The sequence below is a fragment of the Mobula hypostoma genome, chromosome 27 (assembly GCF_963921235.1).
Source record: "Mobula hypostoma chromosome 27, sMobHyp1.1, whole genome shotgun sequence".
Classification (NCBI taxonomy): domain Eukaryota; kingdom Metazoa; phylum Chordata; class Chondrichthyes; order Myliobatiformes; family Myliobatidae; genus Mobula; species Mobula hypostoma.
In genome coordinates, this window is record NC_086123.1 from 4,628,500 (window position 1) to 4,651,610 (window position 23,111).

General features: G+C 39.2%; 1 protein-coding gene across 1 annotated transcript; it reads right to left on the minus strand.

Annotated features, from left to right (window-relative positions):
• Positions 1–5,590: 5,590 nt before the first annotated feature.
• On the minus strand, positions 5,591–22,930 carry coq5 (coenzyme Q5, methyltransferase). Its single transcript, XM_063034125.1, has 7 exons — positions 22,715–22,930; positions 20,052–20,201; positions 14,696–14,923; positions 12,400–12,506; positions 12,022–12,110; positions 10,206–10,317; positions 5,591–8,965 (listed from the first exon to the last, which is right to left on the minus strand). The coding sequence occupies exons 1-7, from the start codon at positions 22,893–22,895 to the stop codon at positions 8,864–8,866; spliced, it is 969 nt and encodes a 322-aa protein (XP_062890195.1). The 5' UTR covers positions 22,896–22,930; the 3' UTR covers positions 5,591–8,863.
• Between the last annotated feature and the right edge of the window lie 181 nt (positions 22,931–23,111).

Consider the following 23,111-nt stretch of genomic DNA (forward strand, 5'->3'; position numbering starts at 1 on the left):
TCCTTGGTGCTAGAAATTATGGGTTTTGGTCTTCTTTGAGTTGTTTCAGTGCATTTGGTACACAATGCAGCCTTGTTTGCTGGTGGTAGGAGCTTGTTTGTTTAAAGTGGTGAATAGGGGACACATCAGGCAGATTAATTGTCAAGCTGAAATGACGGAGCTCTGCTCATCCAGGCAGGAGTGTGCCTTGTGATTCTGTGGCTTCTGCCCCTTTTGTGGACTGCAAAAGCCTTTGCTATGTAAGGAAATGAGTTAATACCAGTGGTGCCATTGACCCATGGCAACGTCCTGCAGACATTTCACAAAACTACTACTTTAATTTATTCTTTTAAATATGCTTCTAATGTTAAACTGTGTGCGATTGAAGCCTGTAATTGACATTTTGATGGGCCGACTGAGTGATCTGGCATGTTTGCTGTCTCCTGGGGAAATTCCGTGTGGTTGAGAGTGGAGTGTGAGGCTTAAATGCAGAGCATGAACCCATGATCAGGTCCATTACTCCTTACCGATTAAAGCATCAAGCAAGATGGAAATTGATGAAGATGAGAAGGTGGTGACTGTTTGACCGGTCTCCCGTTCCTTTGCTCACTGCTGCTGGAGAAGGGTGCAGGAGTCTTCCTCACACTGCAAAATTTGATCAGCACAGCTTTGGCTGTGGATTTTTTTTTTTTTGGAGGACTCCGGTTCACGTTACATGCTTTCTGATTCATTTATTTATATTTTTGCGTGATTTGATCAGGGTGCTTTGGCATGGTCTGGCTCTGTGGCCTGCAGTCAATGAATGGCACAGTGCAAAACAACACTCCCAGGCCCTTGTGGTTTGGTGTTTAATATTGTCATTTGTTCGCTTTTTGCTATTTGCATGATTTGTTCTTCGTACGCTGGGTGTTTGATGTTCTTTTTGAATGGCTTCCATGGTGTTTCTTTATCTTGTGGCTGCCTGCAGGACGATTGCTCTCAGGGTTGTATACTGTATACATATTTGATAATAAATGCTCTTTGAATCTTTGACACACCTCCTTCTGCAAGTGTTTCAGTTGAGTTTCTGATGGTGACTATTAAACATCAAGGCATGTAAATATTTGACCATTTTTGTCTTGTATATCTTACTTGTCATTTAATTGGCCCATGACTCAATGTTGTTTAAATCTTGCAGCAGTCAATGCCTGTAGGTAATTTATGATAAATGGAATCAAAGATTATTATGCAGTCATAAGTAAGCATCCCCACTTCTGAACTTGTGATGCAAGGAAAGTGTTTGAAACAAAGGCCTGCAGTGATGTCTTGGAACCTGCATGATTGATCTCCAGTAACCACAGTTAAAGCTCCTCGATGCCACACTGTAAAATGCTGCTGATGTCCTGTCGGTATACAATTTGAGCCTCAGTTGGACTTAAGGCTGTGATGACATCTAGCATAGAGCAAAGCACAAGCCTGGCCTTGGAAAATTGATTGGTAAGTCCTACCTAATAGTAATGTTGATGACACCGTTCATCATTTATGATTGCGAGTAGATTGTCTGAATTGTCTAACATTTCAGGATGTGCCTGGACAACTTTCCAGTTTACAGGCAAGTAGGTGCTTGTATGGCAATGGTGATGAGATCTTAGGACAAAATAAAGTTGAATCATCCACTCAGTACTTCTGGATGAAGGTGGTTCTATGTACTTAAGTCTCTTGCATTTATGCTGCACTCTCACCGTGAACAGGGGTGTTGCCCCTTCTTATGACTAGATTTGGCAAAGCCTTAATGTAGTTCACTTAACTTGTATGCTGCTGAGCAAACACATGATTGTGTTGTAACTTTGTCAGATTGGCATCTTATTTTTAGATACACCTGATGTTACTAGAAGGTTACTGGTCTGAGTTTGGGGAACTAGAATTAATTCCCAGAATTGATTATAATAGTCGAGAGATTATACAGGACTTGATAAATGTTGGTGCTAATGGTCTACAGTACTTATTAATTGCTTAGTTTTGAGCTGTTAGCTAGTTTATCATATTTGGAACATGCAATGGCATATAATGGGGGGGACGGACATTGAATTTTCCCTTGGAATTTTTGGAGTTTCTTCCAATTGGAGCACTGCTAATGATTAGTGGGTTTCATTTGACCTTGATTTGTGACTTCATGAGGCTTGGAGTCGACATTAAAGTCTTCCATTGCCTCACCTTCCTGCCTACATTTGACTAAATGACCACCACTTTCTTGTCAGGCAGAATGTACCCAGGGATTTGGGAGAGTTCAGCATGCTTGTAATACTATTCTCTGAAGCATCACTTTCAGAATATTGCTGGACTAGTTTGTCAACTCTTACTATCGACACCAGCCCTCAGATGTTCATGTGGAAGATTTTAGTCTTACCTGGGTTGGATATGATTTTGTACAAATTAATTTGATGCTAGGTGGTCTGAACAGTTTGGTTACGAAGCAGTTACGATGCAAGTTAAATGGATCAGTCTGGGTAAGAACATCATATGTTCTCCTTTTCTGCACCCATATTAGCACCAGCTTTTCAAACTGCACATGAACATAAAAGGCAGGCCTACTACTCTTGCTTTTGATATTTCCATTTTGTGACCTGTTGGTAAACAGCTCATTTTCATGAATTATTAGGAATGTGGAGTGTAGTTGAAAGGTTAAAGGAAGTTGAATTTAAGATTAAACAAAGCTATGCTGAACTTGCTGTCTGTTACACTACTAACTTTTAGGCGTAGGTCCTCCATCTCTGACAGTGTTCAGGGCCTCCTTCATTGTGTCGGGAGTTCGGTTTTCACTACGGTCAGTCATGCAAGTCCAGGTGGAGACTCGGGAATACTGTTGAACTCAGATGTCGGATTCTTCCTTGCTGTTTCCATAACAATTTTGTTTTACCAGTCAGGGTTGTAGACCTGAACTGAACCCCTGAACCTGGAGGACTGGTGGACCACTCTTCGTCTGTCCTCTATCCTTTGACCTCTTTGGCATAGGTGACCCTACCAAGAGCCAAAGCATAAAACCCCAAACTTCAGCTGATGTAGCTCAATGGGTTATTGAGGCACACAAGCCTCCAAACCGTGACACGGTTGTGGTCCTCTTTTAGGAAAGAAATGCTGAAGGCATATATTAAATGTTTTAAGAAATTGCATAAATGAACAGAAAGGTAACAGTGAAGACATGCATAAAGTAATTAATCACTTTATAATATTGTCTTTCCTTTAGTGAAATTTTAAATCTGGTAATTAAATGATACAGGTATAACTTATCTTCATCACTAACCTTTGTAATAAGCATAATTCTATTTGTGTGCACTCATTGCCTATTCATAAGGTAACATTTGCTGTGGAATACTTCAGAATGTAAAGGTGGTACAAAGTACAGCTAATCATATTCCATTTGCAGTGTAACTTGACCTGCAGTGTATTTAGCTGCCTTTTATTTTCAAGTGCATAACAGTGTATCACGAGGAAACTGCATCCATTGTGGAACAAATTACATTGTCAAGACTGAAATGTCTTGTAAATCAGGCAATATGAGTGGGTCATATTACTGAAAGGAAAAAATCATGTTTTTAGAGATTTAAAAAATAGCATTTGATTTATAAAGTATCCCTGAATAATTTGAAGCCAAATTATATATTGAGGACAGTAATAATGTTAAAACCAATAGCCAGGCAGAGCTACAGTGCTTCCAGAAGTAATGGATCACACTAGTGGAGCTTTAATATACATTTTCCATTATAAGTCAGTCAAGTTTAATGTACAGTTGTGTTCTACTTTAAATCATAGTTAAAGAAAACCTTCTCTTTAGAACAAGGTACATTTATGTTCTTGGCTAACTGTTAGTTTCTCAACTTTTTTTAAAATATGGATTGGTTGTTAACTTGACCTAACCAGATAATCTAACTGATTAGACTTTAAGAATCCTGGGTGACAATCGAAATATCCAGAAATATATCTTGGAGTTTAGCTGTTGTCTACTAAACATTGCCTGAAAGATCTGACCCAGGAGAAAACCTAGAATAATTGTATTTAACACAGTGATTTATACGTAGTTTTGTAACTTGAATTTCCTTTGTATTCCGGCACTTGGGAAAAGCAATAGTTAGCATTACTGGAACCACTTGGCAACTACATTGAGCAGCAGATAAATGTCTGCCAATTCCATTGTATTAGTACTTTGAGTCCAGCAGTTATTGACTCTGTTTTTTCCCCACTTGCCATGTACCATAATGGTGAGCAACCTTGTTCAGAAAGAATGCTGAACATTCCCCATAAAACAGAAAAAGATTAAATTCTCAGCAGTTGTGGCTACAGCTAAAGAAGAAAAAAAATAAAATTCTCATCAGTTGTGGCTACAGCTAAAGAATGAAAAAAATAACTTTCAGACTCTTTGCCAGAAATGAGAAAGAGACAAATAAAGCTCATTAAAATAAAGGGAGGGGGACAAATCTGATAGGGTAAAACCAGGATGTCTGTCTGGAGAAGCTGTAAATGAGGCTATGTGGTCAACGATTGAACGGAAGCAGTTGGAGGAGGAAAGACAATGCAAAGCAAGAAGACGTGACCAGCAGGTTTGGGGGGGGTTTGTACACAAAGAACAAATCAGCTGAATCATCATGAGAGTTGTACATTTTGATACTAAGTCCAGAAGACTGAAATATGCCATTGACATGAGGTGCTGTTGGACCCCATGGTAACACAAGAAGCCACAGAGTGGGAGTGAGATGGAGAGTTACTGGAAAGTATTCTCTCATGTTGGCAATTTATTCCTTAACCCATAATTGTAGGGAAGCTATGGCAATCACCTTGGAATTTAGAAAAATAATTGACATTTATGGATCATCACAGAGAAATGGTAGTTACATGGGATCTATCAGTGGTCTAGAGACATAGTTGAATCCCAACAGTGGTTAAATTAAATCTGATTTTTTATAAAAAGTATCAATTATGAAACTGCTAATGGATGATGAAATAGGGCTTGTTTTTAAAAACTACTCATTCACATATCCTTAAGTCTGCTATCTTTTCCTGTGCAACTGTCCTCAGCTACACACTGATTAATGTAATAGCCATTTTACTGTCTTTTGAAATGGACTGGCAGCGTGTTGGACTTAAGCCAATTGCAGGTGAAAAACATGAGGTAATATTCAAAAAGTTTTTGATTCTAAGTAATCAAGACATCTATATTAATAAAAATTTATAATTGAGCTTAAGTTTTATTTTCTAGTGTTAATGAAATTACTGAGTTATATCCTGATTGTTTCAGATTGGGGGGGGCAGGGGGAATACTTGAAACAAGATGTTTCAGAAGTTCCACTCAAATCCCTATTTTTTTAAAATCATTTAACTAGATATTAACCAGTTGTAGCCACAATGCAGATTGTTGGGGATGCACAAAATCTGCTGGTAGGAGTAATCATGAATGAAATAGTATAAAATTAAATGTTTTAAAATTCCCCATAGTTTGTGGGGGGGGGGGAGGTTGGAGTAAAAAAGAGAGTTCTTGTTTCTCAATCACTTATTTGAATCACCAATCTCAGCATGATACAATGTGAGGGGAAGCATAAAGGAAGACGAAGTAATATTAATGCAAGAGAAAAGTGCAAGCAAGACTTATGATTACAGCAACTTGCATTTAAAGGATTTTTAATGTTCATATTATTTAAATACATCATTCAAATGGCAAACCATTCACTTACAGTCCTGCAGTAGTTAAAAACTTGAACATTTCTGTCCCATTTTATGTATGGATGAAACAGAAGTATTCCTCATTCGTTGTGATGTTATACACAAAAATTAGATGTTTCCATCTGATGTGAAGTAATAATCAGGTTTCTGAGATTTAATAATCAATATACATGTAAGGGATGATAGTTTCTCCAATGGGCTATAAAATAGTTATCACATAGGGTGATTGTTTAACCACATCTGTCTGATATTTCTCCACTGAATGAAACAATTTATTTTTGACGTTACAAGACAGCTTTTAAAATTCATTCATGTAATTTTATTCCTTCTTTCACATTCCTACAAAATACAGAACAAATAAGAGTACTCATGATTCAGAGTTGTCTTCTTGTAGTGATAAAAGCTGCCTGAGCTGCCAAATAGTTGTAAATATTTTAAAACTTATTTTAGCAAGTCTTAGTAATTTTAAAAAATTCACTCCATAGGGAAGTCTGATAGCTGGAAGCTCATGAATAAGAACTGCAATGCTGATGAGTTATTAGTGGGTATATGTAATCCTTTTGCAGCTGCCCCTTCCCCCATGTTCCTTCCAACTGAAGAAACACAGGTCAAGTTTTACAGCAGAAAGCTATTGGTAAGGTAGACTATTTTAGCTAAAATTACTGGAGATCAGTTACAAGTCATTTGCTCTAATCTATATAAGACATTAATATTGAAAATTGTAGCATTTTGATTATTCTGATTAGGGTAAGATGTGTGGTATTAAATATATCCATTATTATATATAGTCCATTGCTGTTTAATTTTTTCAGTGACCTTGTTTCACTAAAGTGTAAATTTGAAACCAGTACAAAACTGATAAAGCACATACGAAGGAAGTGACAGACAGAATATCCAGTTGAAAAGAACAGAAATTCTATCTCCTGGGTCACTATTGTATATTGAACAATGAGTCACCTCTGGCATGCAAGGGGCCAGAGATCAGCTTACAGGACAACCACTTCCATTGAATGTGAACAGATATCTCTTAAAGGCTGAATGTTGAAGCTTTAAAATAATTCCACAGGCTCCAGTTGAGCTGCAATTATCTTTGTCTCAATTTATTTATTTTTTGTCAAACTGGCAGCATTACAGTCTGATCATTTTAAGGATGACAATGAAATGTTTGACTAATTGCAATACAAATTGGTGAAGAAAAATCAACCATTGAGTCCATTTTCCTGGACTGCTACAAGAAATGTTAAGGTTCATTAGATTTGAGAACTGTTCACTACTGTATGTTAAAATACCAAGTCCCTATTCAAATGTTGTAGCCACTAGTTTACTCAGGCCACCAACAACTTCTCAGGTCTATGTGGATAGAGACAGAAAGCAGCACTCATTCCATAAGGAAGATTTAGAGGAGCAACAAATGGACTCCAGGAGAGCACTTCCCCAATGAGGAAGTAGCAGTAGAATAATCTGAAATTCCCTGAACTTTAGAACCAGAAGTGATTAATGCAATCACATTTCTCCTAAAGTAGTCGGGCATAATCTCAGCAGGTAAAAGGGTCAGCCGTCTCTATATCCTGAGGAGACTGAGGACCTTTAACATCTGCCGGACGATGCTCTACGAGTCTGTGGTGGCCAGTGCGATCATGTTTGCTGTTGTGTGCTGGGGCAGCAGGCTGAGGGTAGCAGACACCAACTGAATCAACAAACTCATTCGTAAGGCCAGTGATGTTGTGGGGATGGAACTGGACTGTCTGATGGTGCTGTCTGAAAAGAGGATGCTGTCTAAGTTGCATGCCATCTTGGACAATGTCTCCCATCCACTACATAATGTACTGTTTGGGCACAGGAGTACATTCAGCCAGAGACTCACTCCACCGAGATGCAACACAGAGCGTCATAGGAAGTCATTCCTGCCTGTGGCCATCAAACTTTACAACTCCTCCCTTGGAGGGTCAGACACCCTGAGCCAATAGGCTGGTCCTGGACTTATTTCATAATTTGCTGGCATAATTTACATATTACTATTTAACTATTTATGGTTTTATTACTATTTAATTATTCATGGTGCAACTGTAACGAAAACCAATTTCCCCCGGGATCAATAAAGTATGACTATGACTAAGAATACCAATAGTATTCTCACAAAATAAATGTCAGATATGGTTGTAGTGTCTTGAAGTGGAGAATGATATAGTAGGAGCTTGGTAGGTCAGTATGAATGCAAATTTATAGAGGAAATGTATAGTCCTGTTTAAGGATTCATCCTTGGTGATTCGATTAAATGCTCCCTCAAGGTGATAACCTGTGCAGACACAACGTCAGCTTCTACATGCATCCAGCCAATCTAAGAGTTCCATTCTCAGACTGCTGAACAGGACTCCAATCTGGTGGTGAGGAAACCATAGCACGCTCGATCCCATACTCACCCAACACTACAGATAAGACAATTCATGATGGAACTAGTTTTGTGAAGAAATTCTAATGCATATTGTTATGAATTATTCCATCATGAAATGTGGAACTAGTACTTGTCCTTGGCCACAGCGTTAGTTCTGCACTTAATGATGGGCTAAGTCAAAGAGAATCTCCTTTTAACTAGCCTCCACCTCCTCAGATCACTAATACAAGTAAAATTGTGTTAATAAGAGGAGCCTTGGTGTCTCATTGAATATCCATAATTTTTATTATACCAGAGAGAGACAATGAATGATAGTCACTTAGAAAAACCTTGGAAGTTTTAAAATACACAACTCGATCTTGTACCTGTGTAAAATAAATTTGTGGCCAATATATGACTTTCTACTGCTGGGATTCATGATATAAAACATCTCAGAACTTATGTCATTTTTAGTAACAGTCTGATTGTTTCAAAGTTGAGTCATCTGTGCCAAATTTTCATTTATGCCTTAGACATTTTTTGAACCAATCAGTGGTCCTTCTTCAGTGAAACCAGAAAGCACATCCTCACAGAGGAAAACACCACAAAACAGGAGCAGATAAGATGTACCTGCACCGTTACAATACAAGTGTAATACAATTATATGATGCCGCACCATTAGATTTTACCAACCAACTCTGTGGTTCCGAGTGAATAATTAACTCACTGCCATATCTGTAGCTGTTTCTGCACCAAAACAGTAATGCATGCAAATGTTTCTCTGTGATTGAGCATCTTGATTTTCTTTCAGTCACTTCAAATTCAGAGCTTAAATCCTGAGTGAATAGCCACAATCCCCATGGTCAAGTTGTTATATTCCACTTTGTAAAACCCAGCGTCCTCAATCATCTCTCTGAACTCCTCCTGGAAATAAAGATACAAATGAGTGACTACCTCAATTCATGAGAGCTTGAAAGTGGAGGCTCAGCAATAAAATAAAACACACCTAGTTAGGAATGTTCCCTTATAACACTGTAACTTAGCTGGAAGAGTTACAAGGAAGTTGATAAATAAGGACAATGAAAAAGTAAGTGCCAGCTGATCTCAGGATGTGGGACTCCAATCTCAGAAAATTGGAGCTTTACACCATAGATTTTAGACAGAAACCACTGCATGGAAGCTATTGTATTTTAAATAAGATCTTTTACAGAGGGCTATTTTGCTCTATACAGTGTGTAAAAATAAAATCACAGCAGCATCTAAAAAAGTAGATTCTGCAACCTACAGCACAGACTATCCAGTCATCACTCCTGTGTGTAGGACTCTGCTTTGGGCAAACTGCCTGACATAGTTCTGTCATTACCTACCATAATTTCATTGACTGTAGAGGCCTGGAATGTCACTGGTGAAATGGAAAACACAAATATGAGTTCATGTTGATAAGAAGTAGTGAAGTAGCTTAGGAAAAGGAAGTAAATAACAACAGTTGTGGAAGTTGCAGCAATGCTTAGGTTAAGATAATGTCCACGCAAGAAAGGTATTGGAAGAGCATAGCTTCCTGCTGCACAGCAGGGGACTGGAGTCATTTGGCTTATGCAGACAAGATAAGGATGAAATGGAAGGATGCAAGGCACACCCACCCCAACTGAGGGACAATTACTAAAATCAAAGTATCATCAGTTGTTTTTTTGCTTGTAATTTCTATTGACTTTTAACACCTGTATTATGAATAGTGATTGATCTTGCAAATAAGGAAATTGAACATACACGAAGTTACCAATTGGTCAATATCTGTAACTGCTAGTTGATTTTGCATAAAAGTGGCATTCCTCTGTTCAGACTCAAGACAAACAGTGTAGTGACAGAGGCCATGCTGTTCTCCCTGTGCACAAGTCAATGAAGCATAAGGAATGAGTGTGAGTTTTCAGTCCAGTTAATTGGCAACAACACAGTCAGCCTCAATCCTCCAATTGAAAATTGTTTATGGACAGTGGAACCTATAATGTGTAAAATATAATTGAAACTGTAACAGCCAGCTTTAAGTAGTCAGACATCAAGTAACAATTTAGTTAGAGCCACATCTAAACATTAGTTCCAAAACTGATTGCAAGTCTTGCGAGTATATAAGTTGAAGGCTTTAAATTATTCTAAGTAGTTATATTACCTGCTGAGGAAATCGCTGGATACTTTCCACCAGGTACTGGTAGGATTTCCAGTCACCAGCAATGACCTCCCCCAGTACAGGTATCACTTGAAAACTGTACAGACTGTAAAGACTGGGCAAAAGAGAAAAAGTACAAGCACAAAGTTAATAAGCCTCAAAATCAATAAAGTGCAATGTTCAAACATGTTATACAAAACATCTGTTTGCTGGATACAATATTCCAACTGTGGCCTAACAAATGTTTTGTACAGTTGTACCATGACTTTTAAGGAGCTGATGTTCTGTGCCCTGGCTAATGAAGTTATTCATCACTATGTCACCTTCATAAATTCCACTTACTACCCAACAGCATGAGCACTGAATTATCCACCTTCAGTACACATCCAGTGTTCCTCCACATAAACTCACTGGGCTACGTAGCTTTACACTTGCTTTGATCACTTTTCCTTGCTGATCCCCTCAGTGCAAGGGCCTCAGCCATTTACAACTTATTGCAATCATTCGGCTGAGGGAAATCAAACAGCTTATTTCTAGATTTGCTGACAATACATAACCAGATGGAATTGCTAAGCAGTATTGTATCCGTATTGTACTGTCTCAGTACTTTTATATTTGTGTGCTGTAGCACTTTTTTTATTCGCAGTTATTTTGCAAATAACACTATTCTTTGCATTTCTGGTCAGATGCTAAATGCATTTCATTGGCTTTGTATCTGTACTCGGCACAATGACAATAAAGTTGAATCTAATCTAAAATTGCAAGGAAGGAGTAGGTCACACTTGTCATATGGGAGACCAGTGAAAATTTGGTACCTTGCTTCCAGGGATGATAAGTTTGCTGTATGTGGAGAGATTGACTTGACCAGGATTTTAGTTATTACAACTTAGAAGGATGAGAGGAAATCTCATTGAGATGGATGAAGAGAATTTGATTTGGCTGAAGAGTCGAACCAGAGGTACAGTCTCCAAATAAGCAGCAGGACATTTAGGGATGAGGTGAAGAAAATTTTCTTTACTTTGGAGGGTGGTAAAACTTTGAAATGATCTATCTCAGAGGGCTGTGGAGGCTTGAGCACTGAGTTAATTTAAAACAAAATCAACAGATTTTGGAATATTAGTGACATTGGAACAGTGCAGAATAATCTTATTGAGTTAGAAGGTCAGTTTTGAGGTGGAGAGCTGCTGAAAAGTGCCAGCTGGCTCATTCTGTGTTTGCTTTTCTATAGAGAAAGCCAGCTTCCTTCTTAGCAATAATTTTCTAAAATAGATGGATACTCAGCAGTTGAAGTAGGGAGAGGAGCAATTTGAACTTTTCCAGTAAAGGATCTTTCATCAGAATTGGAAAGATGTGAAAATAAGTGTGTTTTAAATTGGAAGGAAGGAGAGATGTAGAGAGGATAGAGGGAATATCTGTGATAGGGTAGAATCCAAGGTTTTCCAGATGACACAAATGCTGCTGATACCACCTGACAAAAAGCTGATGAATGCTTGTAAATCTCAGTTGATCTGTCTGGAAATGTATAAATTGGAGGGAGCTGAACGAGTGAAAAATGCTGGAACTGTGTGATAGAGACAAACAATGCTCAGTAGAATGGGCAGCAGCTCTGAAGAGAAGAAACCAGATTTAGTTACGTCAGAAATGGCCAGTTCTGACACAAACAGGAAGGATCTCTGATCTCAAACACTAATTTTACTAATCACTCCACAGTAGCTCCTGTGTTTTTTTCATTTCAGCTTTCCAACAATGACAGTTTGTTCTTCAATTTTCCCCCAGTGTTATTTGCTTCCTGCAGTTATTTCTGCTTTACTCCAAGTACCTGGAAATGATTGGATTCTCTACTTTGCTGAATTCCAGACACAGGAACCTTCCACCCGGCTTCAACACCCGATAGGCCTCCTGCAGTACCTGATGAGGAAAAAAGAACATTCAATACAAGAATTTCCTCCTGGGATACTCTCCTGACCCATCAAGTTAAGATGGAAGTGCTTTAACAGAAACTTTATATGCAACAGAGGCATTGTTCTTGAGGTGGAAATAGATATATTGGCAAAATGCACTGCATTTAAACCTTGACTCCAAAACAGTTCAGCATTTTCAATGGCTGGGCTGGGAGAATAAATGAAAGTGGCAAAGGGAAGCTTCCCCTCAGAAGTGATCACAGCTTAGTTACTGTTGATTCTGTCCAGGTACTTACATGATCAATGTGTGTACAATTTCTAATTCCAAAGGCAATTGTATAAACATCAAACTTGTCATCATCAAATGGTAACTCTTCAGCGTTTCCCACCACCCAGGACAAACCTGCCAGGAATAAACCAGTACGAACATTCAGATACAGTATCCTATAATCTTCTTACTCAAAAAGTACTCCTTCCAACTAATTTTCCTCACAACCAACTCTCAATGATGTTTGTATGGGCAAAGAGTAACAGCTGGACTAAGTTTATCTCAGGAGAATTATATCACCAGGACAAAGATACTGGAAAACAGTCAGAACTTGAGCTTTTTCGGGGAAACGTCTAAACATTGTAAAAATTGATTCAGCATGCAATACAAGGAATCTTTAGTGAAGCAGCTTTAAAACATTCCAATCAATTTCACAAGCATCCACTGAAGTACATACTTACAATCTAATATAAATTGTAATCCAAGATCTTTCTCAACAAGAATCCACCTTTAATGCATATTTCATGAAGTAACCAGACAAGGACTTACCAAACAAGGGGAGATACAATGAAGGATGGTGAGAAGCCTGGTTAGAGAATGTCTTAGAAATGAGCAGGAAAATGAGACATAGACAACATGGAAAGAGGCTTTGTCGGAGCTAAATATTAATGCTTTTAATGATTAAAGAGACCAGAAATCGGAGGAACAGAACGCAGAGTGGAAAAGGCCATATGGGATTACAGAAGTGTGAGGACATGGCTGCATTCAATTGGCAGAACTTTTAATTGTAGGTAATATATGGCACCAATGTAGGTCAGCAAGGAGAGCAGTGATTTACAAGTGGATCTTGCCTGGCATAAGAATTTTATGAGACAGTGGAAAGACTTGGAAACAAGGACACGAATTTTAAAATGAAGTCTTTGCTGGACTGGGTGCAACACAGGGGAATTTGGACAGAGTCTGGATATCTGGATATGGGCAGCAGGATTTTAAATTATTTGAAGTCCATGGAGGTGAGTGACCGTACAGGACTGTATAGGAATGGTCAGGTCTGAAGGATGTAAAGGCATATGTGAGGGTTTCAGAAGAAGTGAAGCTGAGGAATGGGGAGAGAACAGCAACATAACTGAAGCATAAACAACAATGTTACTGATGGGACAAATGGAAGCTCATCTCCAGAAAGCTTAATAAATCCAATCATCACAAAACAAACAGGCCTTTGACGAAGTAGCCTGATCAGATACAACTTGTTAGGTACTGCAGTACCTGATGATAGAGTACAAAAATATAGTTGTGGCCCAGAAATCGATCCCTCTCTTAGCTCCAACCACTCCCTAATGTAGCTTTCTCCATTATTGGTGTATTTGCTCATACTCTAAAACAGGAACTGAGCACTTGCACAATGAACTACATGATCCTTCTGGATTCTCAAACAGAATTAATATTCAAGCTTTCAATCTCTCTCAATCTACAGTATCGGGGTAATTACCGTCTATCACCCACCAGTATTGGGGTAATTACCATCTATCGCCCACCAGTATCGGGGTAATTATCATCTATCGCCCACCAGTATCGGAGTAATTACCATCTATCACCACCAGTATCGGGGTAATTACCATCTATTGCCCACCAGTATTGGGGTAATTACCATCTATCACCCACCAGTATTGGGGTAATTACCATCTATTGCCCACCAGTATTGGGGTAATTACCATCTATCGCCCACCAGTATCGGGGTAATTACCATCTATCACCCACCAGTATTGGGGTAATTACCATCTATCACCCACCAGGTCTTGCTCCACCACCCCTCCACCTTTTTTTATACTGGCCAACCCCCTCTTTCTTTCCAATCCTGATGAAAGCTCTCAAACTGAAACATTGACTGCCCATTTACTTCCATAGATGTGCCTGACACATCGAGTCCACCAGGGTCTGTATGTTGCTGGGATAATTCAAAGTTTAAAGTACATTTATTATCAAAGTAGGTAAACATTATACAACCTTGAGATTCGTCTCCTCACAGGCAGCCACAAAACAAAGAAACCCAAAAACACCCATTAAAAAAAAGACTGACAAACATGCAATGTGCAGAGAAAAAAATTTGTGCAAACAACGAACGAGAAAATCTGCAGATGCTGGAAATCCAAAGCAACACCCACAAGGTGCTAGAGGAACTCAGCAGCCCAGGCAGCATCTATGGAAATGAATAAACAATTGATGTTTTGGGCCGAGACCTTTCATCAACAATTTGTTGATGTTCCCATTTGCTTTTACCTTCCCATCCATTGAGAGGAAATAAATTAGATTTAAATGTACATTACCTTCAGAATAGTTCAACTGTTCTGCCTTTTGTTTTCCAACCTTTAACATTTCCTTATTAATATCACAGATTACTGCTTTGGATTCTAAATCTGAGTCAGCTTCATCTTGCTGTTGATAAGCATCACTGATTTGTTGCCATGAAGGACTCTGATAAAGTTTCACTGCTTGCCTTCTTCGCCTTTCCTGCTGCGATTTTACATAATCCATAAACCTGAAGGCAATATCTCCTGAAGAAATAAAAAGCATTTTTCATTCTTTTGTAACCCTCCCAGTGTTTTAGCTGTAAAGCAGACTCTCCTCTGAGGGAGAGCCTTGCAAACCAAGGAAATCCCAGACATAAACCTCCAATCATGTAGCATTAAATAATCTGCATCACAGTGATAAGGGCACAAGAAAGTAACTGGATTGGGAGCACGGTGACAAGTGAGATAATACATTAAGTATCAGCCATTCCTAAATGCTGTCAAACATTGCTTACTGAGTCAGTGTGCTTTCAGCAGAGAATACTGACGGGTTCATCTGTGATGTTTGCTGAACATAAGGGGTTGACCCACTTTAAAGGTAGTCAGCCCATCAGGTTAATCTAATTACCCAAATAGAGTTTTAAAATTCACAATATATTTTACTCAGGACGACAATGCGATAGTTTCCTACATCTGTACAATTTAAAGCCAAATATCACCCGGCAACCAGTTAAACAACTGTCAACTCCTTAAGAATATAAAGTATAATAAGTACATAAAGTATTAATCAAACCCAATCTAAACTTGCATGATATTTTCACCTAACAATATTCACATTGTAACATAACAGTTTCTCTTCCTACTATGCTGGCTCTTGTCCAGAAGCTCAGCTTTCCCCAATACCTCACAATCCTTCACAAGGACCTAGAGAATGCCAGGAAATTTCTTACCTCGATGACATTCAACAATAAAAATAACTGAAAGCCTGGTCAAACAGCTTCAAAGTAGACTATAAAGCACAAGAATGAAGTTACTGTTACAGGAAAACATCAGTGCTAACTTCAATAAATCTACCCTGATGTTCGCTGGAGAAAATTGGAACAATTATAGAGGAGCCATTGCTGCTCTCAGTTGACAGTTGTGTATCTGTACTGGGGGAGTAAAAGGAGGAAAATAATTTACCCCTTTGCCTTAATCAGAGATCCTCGCTAAAAGTGTACGTATACCTCAGAAGAAAGCATGGTAAAGCTCAGAAAGCTATACTGTACAGTTTAAATATACGGAAATATTACTAATTTAACAAGACCCTGGAGAGAAGAATAATTACAAAATCATACAAGAGAAATGAAATTAACAGCAAGAGGAGGAATCAAAAGAAATATACTTTCCAGCATTCAAGCAATGAAGTAACATGCATTCCCTCTGAAGTAAAATAATACTGTCGGCAGTTTTAGAATGAGTGGAATCAAAAAGCTGACGATATACATTACATTGCATGCACTTTCTAACAAAGCATGGATTTCCCCATGTTGCTGTTTCTTCCAACATCTCGAGGATGTACTCGATAGTTAATCAAGCTTAATGTAGGTTATGGGCGAAAAGAAACAAATGGGGAGTTGTTCGAAAGCTGAAAAAGAATAATTCAGGGTAAGGGTAGAGGGAAATGAGAGGATTATGGGACAAATGATTGTTTCCCTGTCAGCAGCCATGGACCTGATAAGCCAAATATTTGTCTTCTTTGTTCCTATAAATACAAAATACACGTGGGCATGTTACACGGCACAATGTAATGTAATTTTATCAATGAAAACGGCAGCAGTAGACTAAACAAAAAAGCGTAGAAGTATAATGTGGAGTATCTGAAATACAGACTTATACCAGCATCAAGCAACCAACAGCAGCCAATGTGTCTGTTTGTTTGTTTGTTTTTTTTTACAAATGAGGCAATGAAACCATCCAGGCTCCTTGAACATTTGAAGAGAACATACTCCGATAAAGAAAACAAGAACCTGGCTTATTTTCAGTCACTTTGTGAAAACTTTCACAAATAGAAAACATTTCAAAAGATGTTTGCCAGCACTTCACGACTAAACAGTGTTGCCTGCTTGCTTCATACAACATCACATGGCTCACTGCTACATCTGGAAAGTCCCATACACTGGGAGAAGAACCGATTCTGCCGGCAGTAACAAAGGTCTCAAGAATGATTTTGCCTAAGTCACCAGACCTAATAATTAAAGCAATTCCACTTAGCAACAACTGTTCGAAGTCGAATAGATGAAATGTTTGAGAATGTTGAAGACAATTGTGTAACACACTTAGGACAGAAGAATTTGCTCTGCAGTTTTGTTTAGAGATACAGCACAGGTTAGGCCCTTTCAGCCCCACGAGCTGCACAGTCCAGCAGCCCCAGTGTAACCTGTCTTGAGGTTAAACTGACAATTATGGGACAATTTACAATGACCAATTACCCTACTAAGTGGTATGTCCTTGGACTGCGGGAGGACCTGGAGAAAACCCACACATTTAACAGGGAGGACGTACAGACTCCTTACAAATGATGTGAGAATTGAACTCTGACACCTCAAGCTGTGTCACACTACCTGCCAGGAAACAAATCTTTGCTTTGTGGTTTATGTTTGCTTCACAAAAGGTGAAAGCAAGTTTCAAGAGTAGTTATTTGCAAGGGAAATAGAAATAGATACGAAGGGGGAGTCAATATTTCAGGTTGCTGAGAAATTTTTCCAAACAGAGACATTCCTTTCACCAACATTCTTCCTCGTGTAACAGATAGGGCACAATCAATGACAGGACACCAGACAGGACAACAGGTAGGGCACTATCAATGACAGGACACCAGACAGGACAACAGGTAGGGCACTATCAATGACAGGACACCACCTCAGGGATTTTACTTTCTTGAAAAAAGCTGTACCTAATATACTTACCATTCACTGTGTGATTCACAGACAACATTTTGTCACAAGAAGTCTAAGTGACCAGCTGCAAAAATCATTAAATACTGTTATCACAGCAGTAAATGAGAAGATAGCGGCGCGATAGCAGTGTGTGCGGCCTCTCCGGTGAATGATATCTGTTATCTGTCAAGTAGGGGACCGTGCACAATTCTGATTTGATGGAGACAGACGTGAGAGTACGGAGGAACATCTGTGGAAAACTTCTGAAATGCCCGCTTCACTGCTGCTGCCACTGTGTGGTAACCAGAATCTCTGGAGCAGAAAGCCCCAAAATCCTCGGCTTTGCGTATTTCGGCAGCTGGGGAGAGGATGAAGGCGCTCAGTAGGCTGTATTGGAGGGGCTGGTCGGAGGCTTGAAGTTTTCGGATGGATGTACTCAGTGTCCGCTGCTTCCAAGACATCGGCAAGTTGACGGTGCCTGAAGGTTTATGGCAGGGAGTTTCTCCCTTTTGCTGCCTGCCATCGGGGACTCAGGAGTCAATCGACTCGGGGACTTTTGAGACTTTTTTTTTTACAGTGCCCATGGTTTGTTCTTTATTAAATTATGGTATTGCTTTGCACTGCTGTAACTATACGTTATAATTATGTGGTTCTGTCAGAGTTAGTCTTTGGTTTGTCCTGTTTTCTGTGATATCACTCCGGAGAAACATTGTATCATTTCTTAATGCATGTATGCATTTTTAAATGACGATAAAAGAGGACTGAGTGTTCTCATAATCTAAAAAAAGTAAAATCAAGTCCCATGCTCTCAATCTTTGACTATTTCAAGAGCTTTGTACTGAGAGCGATAAACAGTTTGAATGCTTGCTGTTACACACACAAGTCAGATCGCTCTCAAAAGGAAACCGCCTGAGATGCTTTTATGAACATTTTGAAACTATGATAAGATCCCTTGAAGACTCAAATGCTTCATTTGGTAATCAACTCAAGAATATTAGGCATGACATTGATTATTTGCAAAGTTTAATAAAAATCAATCTTCAATTGCAAGGAATTTATGTGAATCTTTTCAAAGTCAAATCAGTTGTCTCGACATTTTTGTCCAAGTTATTTCTACTTAAATGCAACATTGGCCGTTGCGACCTTTTCCAGTTTCTGAGCTTCTCTGAATTGGAAGAGAAAGAAAGAATACCAGATGATGGTCATCAAGTACACTGTGCCCAGCTGGGTGAGCTGCAGGACATGTCAGAGAGACTTCAGGATCTTCTCCTGATCCAAATTCCAAATTGGGTAATAAATCCATTCCAGAACTCTTGTAGTGAGGAATTAATAGGAAGGATGGCGGAAGAACTGCTCTCGCTACAAAATGACTTTGAGCTGAAGCAGAGGTTCAAAAATTCATATCATTTGGTTACAGAAAGAAATCTCTGAATGCTCTCCTACAGAGTGGAAAAAGATGCTCTTCATTGTCTTTCCAACATCGTAGTTAGTGGGGCACGGTTTCAGTGGAGTCACCCAAGTTCTTTCAAAGCAACGAATCAGACTGCAAATTACTGAGCATGGGGATCTGAGACTCCTTCTGAGTGATATTCAGTCTGATGTTGAGAAACTGCACCAAGCCCGCCCATCTCAGTGAAAGGTAAAAGGCAATGAAGTAGTGAATAAACACGAGGAAGTCTGCAGATGCTGGAAACCCAAAGCAACACACATAAAATGCTGAAGAAACTCAGCAAGTCAGGCAGCTTCTATGGAAATGAATTGACAGTCAACGTTTCAGGCTGAGACCCTTCTTCAAGACTGGAAATGAAGGAAGAAGACACCAGTAGTAAATATTGGACTACTAATGTACTCTCTAAAATTGTTGATGAAAATTGCTTTTACTGTAAATAAATAAAAAATAATTTGATTTCTAGCATTAAATAGATTTGAATAACTTTTGTCACCACTTCGAATTTGCATTTCCTTTTCTCTTTCACCGTGCTTCGTAAATCAAAATTCCTTGCAGATTTTAAGTCATGGGAGGGGGATAGAACACTGGGAATGGAGTCTGGGAACCAAGGGGCTGGTAATATATAAAAAAATTAGGGAATAACTGGTATAAATAATATGGGTTGACACTTAAAAAAAAATTGGTCAAGTAGTTATTTCTCAACCGTACCCATTTAGCCCTTTATTTCAAATTTTATTACAAATCACATTCAACTGATAACCAGTTCCTCTCTGAATGTAAAATAATGGAAAATTACTTTCTCTCACTGACTAGGCTACTCGATACCCTTTAAAAGCAAGATAACCATCATACAGTAAAGGGTGGCAATATTTTCCTTGCTTGTTTATAACTTAATGTCCAAGATTTTTTTAAAGAGACAAAAGGGTGATAGGAGCTGGGAGGAAAGCAATCACTTCAAGACTCATAGAATATTCAGATTATATTAACAGTACAGGAAAATTCTGCTAAGTTCTGAGTAATTTACCTGTCCCTCCAGCGACATCGAGTAATTTTGTTCCAGGCAGAGGGTTCATTTTATGAAGAAGTGCATCTTTCCACAACCTGTGGATGCCAAAGCTCATGGCGTCGTTCATTACATCATATTTCTCAGCAACATTTTTAAACACTTTGTAAACTGTGAATAAAATAAATGTTATAATTGTAACTGGATTAGACTGGTTTTAAGTACTTTTGAGGTTAAATTAAACTTGCATTTATATCCAAAATGCTGAGTGGGCACATTACTTTGGCGCAGTGGTTGTGTTGTCAAAATTGGGAGCTGTTATACACAACATTACATTTACATGTACTAATCCATATACTGTATACCTATGAATTACATAATTGGTCAAAAATTATTTCACCGATGAAGTTAGGAATGGAAAACAGGCCACCAGATTCCTTGTCCATTGTGAGGCAATTTTAACATCCTCACAAATCTCCAGTAAAGGTAAACTAGTATCTCCATCACGCTGGTCAGACATAATTTGCATTTACAAATCTGTGTCTTACATATCATTTAATAATCTTTGTATGTGCAAACAATAAACTTTGCTTTTGATTAGAATGTTAGGCTGACAGGCAAATGTCTGAATTTTCCCTTCATTAAAAAAAACAAGTGTATTTGCATTCTTCCAGCCTTCTGGCACTACTCCAACATTCCTGACAGATTGAAAGATTTTGGTGAAGTTGTCAATATTTTCCCACGATTCTTAGAAACCAATGATACCTGCATGGTAATAGTTCAATCTAATTTCTTTACTGCAAAGTGCAGAATTTTGCACAAATCATATTGTTGCCATGGCGCCTGTCTCACTCGGCTGATTTGATTTTCTGGTTTTTCTCTGACCCCCACTTTCTTTTCAGTGTTCTTATTTTATAAATTCTACCAGATTTCATTCTTTTTTTCTAATCATCTGACCATCTTTACTCAGATTTTCTTCTGTCTTCATTTTTTCCAGGTTTCAAGTTTACTTTGATTGTAACTTTATATTCATCATCAATTTCCATTTTATTCCTGTACTACCGTCATCTCGGGCCTTTAACCTTGGATCCCCATCCTTATCAACGGGAATCCACCACAAACCACCACTACTCTGAAGGACTCTTGCTGCTGGTTATTGACAGAATTTAAATCCACTTGGTTCTGATGCCTTTTCACTAACATTAAACACTTTTAATTAGTTATTCAACCCTTTCAATAGTTATTTTAATTTCTATAACTTCATGCTTTTCTTCAGAGATGTGTGAAGGGGAAGAGGAAAGGATTCATTGATTTAACACGATTCTCCAACTAAGTAAAAAGGCTAATCAAACTTTGGTTACAGCAAAGACTTTGCTAACATCATAAGTGACATCTGGACATAACTTTTAAAAATGATTAGAATTGCTCTGCTACTTGCCAAATACATAGCTTTGTGTTAAAAGTTGTTTTCAAATTCCACCATCTGCAAACATTCACCCCACTTTACCAAGGTTACACACAAGGGTACCTGCTCATAGACTACTCTTAGAAAGCTTAAGTCATCTTCTGGAACTGATGATTTGTACATTGACACTGCAAAATTACAAAAAAAAAGGGGAGGTGAAGACCAAGAAAGTAGAGCAGTGAATTTCATAAGGGCCAATGTAACAGACTGATGGTGAATACAATATAATCCCAACACAGTATGCCGTACAATGTCCTGTCTCTCCACGCACCCCTCCTCCCCCACCCAGCTTAAATCTATTTATCAGGTGATCTGGTCAGGATAAACCACCATGATAATCACATTTAAAACACTAAAGCTACCATTTCATCTGGAATAAAACTAATTTCTCTTCCTGTATCATCCTTTAGGGCTGTCGCTGAGCTACGCGGCACCACATTTGGGTACGTGTCTCGATCCAAAGCAAGCCTGTACAATAATCAGATAGACAGGTCTTATTTAATTAGACCACCACCAACCCAAAACCATCACTTAAAGCAGCCTGGATCCTCCACCACTTCGATCAGCTGAAACTTGTAATAGACCTGTATTTGTCACCAGAAGTGATTGAATTGTCTGAGCCTATAAATCAATGGTGTTCAGAAGGTTGAGAAGGAGAGCTCTTTGAAAACTACTGGATACTGAAAGGCCAGGAGAAATTGGACATGGAGAGAACATTTCCATTAGTAGCAAAGTCTATGATGGGGGCACAGCCACACAATAAAGGGACGTCCCTTTAAAACTGAGGTGAGAAAGTATTTCTTCAAGCAGAGGGTGGGGAATCTGTGTAATTCTTTGCCACAGAGGGCTGTGGAGGCTAAGTCGTTGGGTGTATGTGAGGTAGAGATAGAAAGATTATTGATAAGACAAGTTGGTTAAGGGTTACAGGACAAAAGTAGGAGAATGGGATCGAAAAAAAGTGATTGAGTAGCAGGGTAGACTCAATGGGCCAATTCTGCTCCTATAATCCTATGGTCCAATTGCTGCTGCTCGTTTTGACAACGGGCAGAATAGCCCAATTCTGCTCTTATACTTATCACAGTTTCCTTAAGAGAATACTCGTTACTACCAGAGCCATGATGACATGGGAGGGCTGGAGACGACAGCACAGACTCAAGTTACCTCCCGGCCTCAGGAACCTTCCCAGCGCAGCCCGAACCGCCCGCACTCGCACTCGCACCTCTCCGTGCCTTCTCCGACTCGGGCACAGTCTCAAATCCGAAATGAGTTTGCTTTTGCTCGGCGCTGCCAGAGAGAGCTCTAACAGAAACACAGGGTGCAGACCTGGAGCTGTAAATGAGGCAACCCACCCGGCCCCGGGAGTCAGCGGCCAGCAACCGCAGTGACCTACGGGCGGCCATTTTGCTATTGACCCCGTACGGGAGCCGAGCTCCACTTCCGGGGCAAGCGGCGACCGTCAGCAGTCACGTGAGGTTCCCCGCGCCCGCCCCTGTCCGGTTGCTATGGCAGCGTTAACTTGTGCGGGTAGGGGTGGTGGAGGTTGGCGGGGAGGAGGCTTGGAGTGGAAAGAGTAAGAAAAGAAAACAAAGGCAAACTCGGAGGAGTCAGGGGACGGT

What these genes read in the sequence shown, in the direction of transcription:
- coq5 (XM_063034125.1), bottom strand. Translation starts at nt 22,895, where the DNA reads ATGGCCGCCCGTAGGTCACTGCGGTTGCTGGCCGCTGACTCCCGGGGC. An exon ending in ATTGTACACACATTGATCAT is followed by an intron (nt 12,111 to 12,399) that starts GTAAGTACCTGG and finishes TTTCCTCATCAG; the next exon opens with GTACTGCAGGAGGCCTATCG. An exon ending in GAGAATCCAATCATTTCCAG is followed by an intron (nt 10,318 to 12,021) that starts GTACTTGGAGTA and finishes TCTTTTGCCCAG; the next exon opens with TCTTTACAGTCTGTACAGTT.